At 36.0% G+C, this 8,682-nt stretch overlaps 1 protein-coding gene across 3 annotated transcripts in view; it reads left to right on the top strand.

Annotated features, from left to right (window-relative positions):
• Cbll1 (Cbl proto-oncogene like 1) overlaps positions 1–8,682 on the top strand; it is a 14,627-nt gene that overhangs the window by 2,166 nt on the left and 3,779 nt on the right. Inside the window, exons 2-6 of one of the 3 annotated variants that reach the window (XM_021179607.2) lie at positions 2,218–2,385; positions 4,866–4,966; positions 5,430–5,513; positions 6,326–6,399; positions 8,536–8,682. In XM_021179607.2, coding sequence (XP_021035266.1) covers positions 2,218–2,385; positions 4,866–4,966; positions 5,430–5,513; positions 6,326–6,399; positions 8,536–8,682 — 574 coding nt within the window. The remainder of the gene's footprint in view (positions 1–2,217; positions 2,386–4,865; positions 4,967–5,429; positions 5,514–6,325; positions 6,400–8,535) is intronic. The other 2 variants (XM_021179610.2, XM_021179609.2) reach the window with 2 other exon arrangements.

Raw genomic sequence — 8,682 nt, 5'->3', positions numbered from 1 at the left:
AGGCCAGCCTGGTCTACAAAGTGAGTTCCAGGACAGCCAGGGCTATACAGAGAAACCCTGTCTTGAAACAAAACAAACAACAAAGGAGACAGCTCTCCTTTCTGTTTAATGTTAGCTTTTCTAGATTTTAAATCAGTTATGACAAAGCCTCCTAGTGCTTCAGTTTTAATTGCTGCACATTTTGAGAAGAAAAATATGAAACTAAGCCAAAGACTCAAACTTTCACAAAATAAATACAAATTTGAATCATAGAGCCTTTGGCAAACCAAGAAATGGTAGTTAGCTAGTTAATTGACAATTTTCTGACTGAGTAGACTTCTCAAAATAATGATTTTAATGTCAAAGGATCAAGAGGTCTTGTAAATGGAAGTATTGAAGTAGAATTCAGCCAGAAAAAAAAAAAATTCAGAAGTTTTTTAAATGGCAAACACGTATTGCTTTCTTTTGTGTTTCTCTGGATTGCAGCAGTGTCAACGGTGAGCTCAGGGCCCTAGGGGGTGGAGAGAAGCAGCAGAAAGGTGATGGCGCCCTTGCAGCTCCTTCCAGGCCAGCTCTGTCCCATGCTCTTACCTCACAGGGGCACCCAGGCCAATAAAGACCCTGCAAACACTTGATTCATTCTTTAGTCATTGTAAGAGATGGTTAGTGCTTAGGTAAAAGGAACCCACATTTTTAAAATACTGCCTCATTCTTTTGGGGGAGATAGATCCTTGGGACCTGAACCCAGGACCTTAGATAGGTTCTACCACTGAGCTACATACCTGGCTTAAGTTCCTTGGCTCCTTTTATTCAAGATAAAATATTAAGTGTGTTGTTTTTAAAACTATATAGTAAAATATATTTTTAAAGGTATATTTACTTTAAATGGCCCAATTATTCTTTTTATCCCTTATGTAATATCCAGATATTTATTACATGGTTTGTGTTTTGTTTTTATGTATGGGTGGCCCCACACAAACAAACTTCAGAATTTTGTCCCTTGAAATCTGTGAGGCAAACAGTAGCTTTAGAAAGAGGCTCGTGAAAGAGCCAGGCTACTGTTTAAATAATGGGAAACTGGGTTATGTGAGCTGGTTGGAAGGCTGTGCAGGTAGTATGTTGTCAATCACAGACTGACACACTAATAATCCTTGTGATATCTGAAGGGCAATACGTTGGCTATTTCAGTTCTTTTGGAAAGGTGGGAAGACTTTTTGTGCAAGGGGAAAAGGTTATCTATCTGAGATCTCTGAGATCTGTGTAGGTACAATATAGATGAGTGAATGCAGCAGAGACTGCTGAAATACATGAAAGACACTCCATTTTAGTGCAGTCTTGAAGATTGATCAAGTTGGTTTATTATAATTCAAGATTGTAGCTATTCATCTAATCTTTCCATGAAAGATTTTGAGAGGAGTTAGCTGTTATAAGAGTAGAAAGTAAACATGTTTAATCATTAAAACCCATTTTAAATTTCATTTTATTTTGATGATAGAAAGGGCAAGAGGGTATGAGTTTAATTGGTTGGTATTGCTTATAGAAGTGGATGTCATTAGTACTAGCTGAGGCCCTGAAGTCAACATCTGTAGCTCAGGTTGTTGGAGGGGAGAAACAATTCCCACAGATTGTTTTCTGACCTCCACAGCAGTCCCCCGTAAACATAATAAGTTAAAACTTTATTTTCAAATATATTTCAGATTTAGGGTTGCATTTTCAATTTGTTATGTAAATTTACTAAGTTTACTGCATGGCTACTTCACCAGTTTGATAATTAGACACATGTTAAGACAATTTTGTTTTTCTCCTTTATTTTTAAAAATCTTTACAATCTGTAAGAGGTTTTTAGACTTGTAAAGACGGTTATCTTTTTGTAAACTACTATAGAATTGTATGGTAATTTTTATTGCTCATTTTTTTTAGAAAGAGGTAAATGTTCTATAATTTTTTATCAGCTTCTGAAAGGGTTCCCTGTCAAAAATAAATAAATAAATAAATGAATAAATGAATGAATGAATGAATGAATGAATGAATGAATAAAGCTTAACTGAAAGCATTTCTTTAAAGGTTTACCCCAAATAAAGAATATTAGCAATTACACTTATCAGTCTAGTATTTAAAATCAGAGCCAAGATCTTCAGTTTATTGTTTGATGTTGTTGATTTTATCTTTATACTTGTAGAACAATTTTCAAAAAGAAAAGTAAAAATAATTACAATTTCTTTTTTTACATTCATATAGACAATGAGTTACAAGGCACTAATAGTTCTGGATCCTTGGGTGGTCTTGATGTTCGCAGAAGAATTCCTATAAAACTCATCTCCAAACAAGCCAACAAAGTTAAACCAGCACCTCGAACTCAAAGGACTATTAGCAGGATGCCTGCAAAGGCCCCACAAGGTGATGAAGGTAACTTGTTTAAACTGAAATGTTTAAGAGTTGTCAGGTTGGAGAGATGGCTCAGGGATTAAGAGCTCTGAATGCTTCTCCAGAGGACCCAGGTTCAGTTCCCAGCACCCATGTGGCAGTTCACAACTGTGTGTAACTCCAGTATCCAACACCCTCACATAGTCATACATGCAGGCAAAACACCAATGCACATAAAATAAATACAAGTAAAATTTTAAAAAGAGTTCTGTTGTTTATCTGAGTGTATCAAGTAATCCATCTGATTTTATTAAACCTATTTTAAAATTAGTTTCTATCCCTTTTTAAGCGCCCTTCCCCTGATATTGCACAGAGCATTACATTAAAAGTAAAATTTGTTTTCACGGTCTTCTACAAAGCTGATGTTAGTGTCCCTTAAAAAAAAAAAAAAATCTTTCAAGTAAGCTGGGTGGTAGTGGTGAATGCTTTTAATCCCAACACTCCAGAGACAGAGGCAGGTAGATCTCTGAGTTCAAGGCCAGTCTGGTCTACAGGGCAAGTTCCAGGACAGCCAGGGTTACACAGAAAAATCTTGTCTAGAAAAACCAAAAATAAAATAAAATAACATATAGTTTTACCCAGGGAAGGTGGCACATGGCTTAAATCCCAGCACTTAGGAAGCCGAGACAAGAGGATTAATGCTTGAGGACAGACCCTGTCTCAAACAAATGACTAGTCCTAGATGTTAGTCTATAGATATCCTACAATTTAATTTACTTTCTTGTAGATACTTGTTTTGCCGTAATTGTGTTGTAATGTGAATATTAAAAATTTGACTTGAGAAGATGGCCAAATTCTTGAAATGGGTGAGGGTAATTGCCGTAAGCCTGGTGACCCAAGTTTCATCCTAGAACCATTTAAAAGGAAGGAGAGAACTGACCTCCAGAAGCTGTCTTCTGACCTCCACCCACCACTGTGCACATGTGCAGACCCCTCCCTCCACATCATGTACACAACAAATGACCGACTGGTTTTAAAGACTTGATTTGTTTATTTCAGAATATATCAGATCTTGCTAAATTCTTCAGAAAGGGTGTGGTATGGTTTTTACTCACATACTCAGTATTTTGTACTATTAACTTAACATTTTTTTTTGAGGCAGAACTTGGATAGCCATTCTGCTCTTGAAGGTCAAAAGTCTTGCTGCCTCGGCCTTGTCAGTGCTGTGGTTACAGGCAGGAGCCTAAGTGGTTGGATGCCTTTTCATAGTGCTAGCCAGTTCTTGCCTCAGTTCCAGGCTCTGTTTTGATTGGTGCCTTTCTCTTAATTTTGAATTCTTTATATTATCGGCTTTGTTAAATGTCTGTGTAGTTCATTTATCTTTTGAACTTTGTATATAAAGTGTTACTGTAAAGAACTTGAACATTCTAGGAAGCCAGTTAACCTAGAGCGTGCTCTCTCCTGTTTTTAATACATTCTTTAAAAGGCCTTTCCTAGTTTCATGAATATAAACACGGCTTCCTGTCTTGCCATCTGTTAGAAGTCAGCAAGCTGGTCTACAGGCCAAGTTTGGTTCCTTTAAAATAGATAAAGTTGCTGTTCAGTTAAGAGTATTGCCTTGTGGCTATTTTCCTACTAGCATGGCAGAATTAACTAGATTTATGTGACCAAGAAAGCCTAAATTTTGTACTGTGGCCTTTTATAGTAACAATTTGTTGGCCCATGCTTTAGAATATTTATGGGTATGTTTTTTTTTTTTTTTTTTTTTTTTTTAAGTGAGGTCTTGTTTACCATAAATACTGAGTAATTTATTTTTTAATTCCAGAATAGAAATCTGGCTGTTAACATACATTCAGGTTCTAGAAGATCTGTCTTACTCCTAAATTCTGTTCTTATAATTTGTAGGTAGTTTAAAAATTTGTTCCGTAAACAACGTGGTGATAATTGGTGAGGTTTTATATTAGAGGTGGTTAGTGGAGTTGCTAAGAGCGTTGAATAAGAGACTCGGTTATAGGTCTGTTCTTGGCTCTAGCACGTGGCTTATATGGTGGCTGCTGTAGCCACTGTCTGTTGTCATTTGTAAAGTACAAGAGATGGACTCAGTGATCATGAAGACTACTTCCAGCCGGCATTTTAAACTCCAGGTTAAAAATGATATGCCAGTTAATTTCTGTGACAAATGTGAGTTGTCTATTAAAATCTGTGGGAAAATGGTAAGTAAAATTAAGGCCTGGTGTTGTAGAGGTAGGACTCTAGAATACTTTTACTACTTTTTTTATAACTAGTTTTATGTACAAAACTCTAAGGGAAGTTTTATAATAACATGAATTTAATGTAGGTTTAGTTTTGTTTTTTTACTGTTTTAGCGTAGTTTTAGGAATTTTGATTTTCATGTTTTTAGATCTCTGAAAGTTATCAGAAACATTTTTCAGTAAATAAATATACTTTTAATTTTGTTAAATTAAAATTACTTTAAATTGAAATTTGAAGTTGGAAAATGTAATGTAACTTTTTTCTCTCAGAAGGATTTGATTATAATGAAGAACAGCGGTATGACTGTAAAGGGGGCGAACTCTTTGGGAATCAGCGAAGATTTCCAGGACACCTTTTTTGGGATTTCAAGGTATAACTAAAAGTGAAAAATTAGAAATTAGGCATTAAGTACTTATCCACCAAGTGTGGATTTTTAGTATGTCATGACGTGTAGCACACATAAGTCCACTTGCTTGTTTTTACCATCTTCAAAAATAATTTGAATGCTGGGCGGTGGTGACTCACGTCTTTAATCCCAGCACTTGGGAGGCAGAGGCAGGCGGATTTCTGAGTTCCAGGACAGCCAGGGATACACAGAGAAACCCTGTCTCGAAAAAAAACAAAAAAACAAAAAAATAAAATAATAAATAAAATAATTTGAAGTAATTTTTGGTAGAACCAATTAGCTGCTGTTTAAGAAGAAGAACAAGCAAATGGAATTATACTAATCACTTTTTACTTCTGTTTATGGTAACAACTTAAGAAATTCTAACCATTTCACTGTGAATTGAAAAGTACAATTGCCTAAAGAGAAAATTTTATCATTTCAACAGATAAACATCTTAGGTGAAAAGGACGATACACCAGTACATTTCTGTGACAAATGTGGGTTGCCTATTAAAGTCTATGGGAGAATGGTAAGGACAACGAAGATTTTTTTTTTTATAACTAATTCTTATAGCATAGTAATGTACAAAAAAAGCTAAGGGAAGTTTTAATAATACCATGAATTTAGTATAATTATTCTTTTTACTGTTTTAGAATAGTTTCAGGAGAAACATGATAAGATAAAACACATTTAGAGTTCTTTTTCAGGAGCTTTTTACTTGCAGGGACTATTTTAGCATTGATAGGTTCACATATCTGAAAATAGAAGCAGGTACCAGGCAAGGGGGGATAGTCTTCTAGTCCCAGCATTCTGGAAGTTGAGGCAGAAGGATCATAAGATCAAGGGCTGCCTTGGGTACATCAGAGTATAAGGCAATCTGAGCGGAACATGAGATCCTTCTCCAGAAATAAAAAGCAAAGGGTTAGCAGATGGACATGTATTTATTGGAAAAAGAGCCAAAGTTTTCAAAACATTTTCAAAAACTTGTGATTAAAAATGGTTGCTGGGCAGTGATGGAGCATGGCACCCACTTTAATGCCCCATTTAATCCCAGCACTCAGAAGGCAGAGATAAGTGAATTGTCCCAAGACAGCCAAGGCTAAGCAGAGAAACCCTGCCTTGAAAAACCAGATAGATAGATAGATAGATAGATAGATAGATAGATAGATAGACAGACAGATAGACAGACTGACTGACTCGTAGCTGCTTCTGGTATATAGTCTTAATAAGTTTTCATTTAACTCCTATGTGCCTCCTGTCGGTAGATCACTGTGCTGACAGTTAGTATTGAAATTTTCTAATTTGTTCTAGGATGCTTAACTATGATATTTTTGCCTACAGATTCCATGCAAGCATGTCTTTTGCTATGACTGTGCTATTTTACATGAAAAAAAAGGAGATAAGATGTGCCCAGGGTAAGATATGATCATCTTTAGATGTTCTAATAGTAGTGGCTTATAAGCAAGATGGGTTAAAGGTCTTGGAGTAATTGGAATAGACAAGGATGCAAACATGCTGGCTGAGCCATTCTCTGTGAACCTGGAGTTAGTTTTCCCCTTCTCTGGAAGATGGAGCTAGCCATTGTCAGTTCATTCAGAGTAGCTAAAATGATGAAATCTCTGGGAACAGTGTTGGACACCAGAACCGTTTCTTGTTTTTTCTTTTGTGTATGTCTGGCACACCTGGAAGCAAGTATAGCGTGGTTTGGTGATTGAGAACAATCTCTTTTCAAAATGAGAATTAACATCTTCTATTATGAATTGTATGTGAATAATGTGGTGGCGGGTATGAGCATGTGCCAGGGTCAGAAGGCAACTTGGTGGAGTAGTTCTCTCCTTCCAACTTCATCTATGTTCAGGGCATGGAACTTAGATGAGCAGGCTTGCATAGAAACCACTTTACCTGCTGAGCTGTCTCACTGGCCCCAGGATTAGAATGGTTGAGGTCAAGTCCCCATTTGACTATTTATCAGCTATGTGGTACAAGTGGGGCTTTATAGCTATAAGCTCCCTGTGTTCTTTTTAAGATTAAGGATTAATGAACAGTAGAATCTGGCATATAATAAACACTACTATTCCTGTTTTCCAATAACCCAAACAGGTGTGTTTTGGGTGATAACGACATCATGATAGACTTGAAGTTATACATCATGGTATCTGTCTTGGGGATAGCTCTATAATAAAGTGAAAATTTATATTAATTTGGAGCCCCTGATAAGAAAGCCTTGAGAAAAATGGAGTGAAACTTTTTGGATTAGCTCAGGGGTTTCCAGATCCTCTAAACCTATAATTGAAAGTACCCCAAGGAATACCATTGATTGTTAACAAAACTATAAACAATTGTAAGAAAAGATTTCCCCTCTGTGGTGCAGGATATGGGCTTTGCTAAGAAAAAAGGGGGTGATTTGTTAATGACCCAGTGACAACTGATTTTCTTGGTATATTTCATTAGGTTTTTAAAGTTATAGATTATGAAATATATACTGTGTTTAAAAGATATTACTATATGTTCTATAGAGTTATAGTTGAGAAGAATATAAAATTTGGAAGTATATATTGTAGCCTTTGTTGAGGTATCTCTAATGCCTTTCCCAGCCCAGTGTTGTGCATTAGCTTAATATAACATGTGATTGTTCCATTAAGATAAAGAATTAAAATGAATGCAACATTAAATGTAGTGAACATTAAAAGATTCTCTCTTTTACGTGGATTTTTTTTAAAATTTATTTACCTATATTTTATGTGCATAGGTGTTCTGCCTGCATGCCTGTCTGTGTGAGAGTGTCAGATCTTGGAGTTAACAGACAGTTGTGAGCTGCCATGTGGGTGCTGGGATTTGAACCCAGGTCCTCTGGAAGAGCATTCAGTGCCCTTAACTGCCAAGCCATATCTCCAGCCCATAAAGGTTTCACTATTACTGTTTAAAAGTGCAATTTAGTTTTCAGGTAACTAAATGTGTTCTAGTATGCACTTCACCAGTGTAGTCTTCAGCTATCTAGAGAGAAACCTGTCTTAATTGTCAAACCAAGGGCAGGAAATAAAGTTACCAACCAGAATTAATTTAAATAGTATATACTACTGCTTTGGGGCATCATGCAAAAGAAAAGACCTTACCCTATTTAGCATGGATATGTTTCTGACTGTGTAGTGAATTAGATGGCTGAAAAGCAAGAAATGTGCAAAGTGGCCAAAAATTAGAAGCACCCTAGCTCCTACAAGGAAAAGAGACAATTCCATGGTTGTAAATGATAGATCCTTTGCTTTGTCATTCCTCTATGTAAATCATACTATAGTTAGGGAATATTAATGAGCTGTAAGTATTGGGAAATAGAAGGTCTCATAAGAAATTCTCTTTTGGTGTTTAGAGTTCTGAGGTAAAAAGTCTCTGGTTAGTAGAGATGTTGATGATTAGTTTCCAATACAAATAGAAAATGTTAAAGGTCCACTAACAGTAATTCAATACTCACTGTTAACTTTGCAAGTATATTATATTTTAAATTAAAGCTTAAATTAAGTGTGCTGTTAGTAAATCATTTTTTTCTTCCTGTTTAGATGTAGTGATCCTGTGCAGCGGATTGAGCAGTGCACACGAGGTTCTCTTTTTATGTGTAGCATTGTTCAAGGTTGCAAGAGAACATATCTGTCTCAGAGAGACTTACAAGCTCATATCAACCATCGTCATATGAGAGCTGGAAAGCC

The sequence above is a fragment of the Mus caroli genome, chromosome 12 (assembly GCF_900094665.2).
Source record: "Mus caroli chromosome 12, CAROLI_EIJ_v1.1, whole genome shotgun sequence".
Taxonomy (NCBI): Eukaryota; Metazoa; Chordata; class Mammalia; order Rodentia; family Muridae; genus Mus; species Mus caroli.
This window is presented reverse-complemented; position numbering and strand designations above follow the sequence as displayed.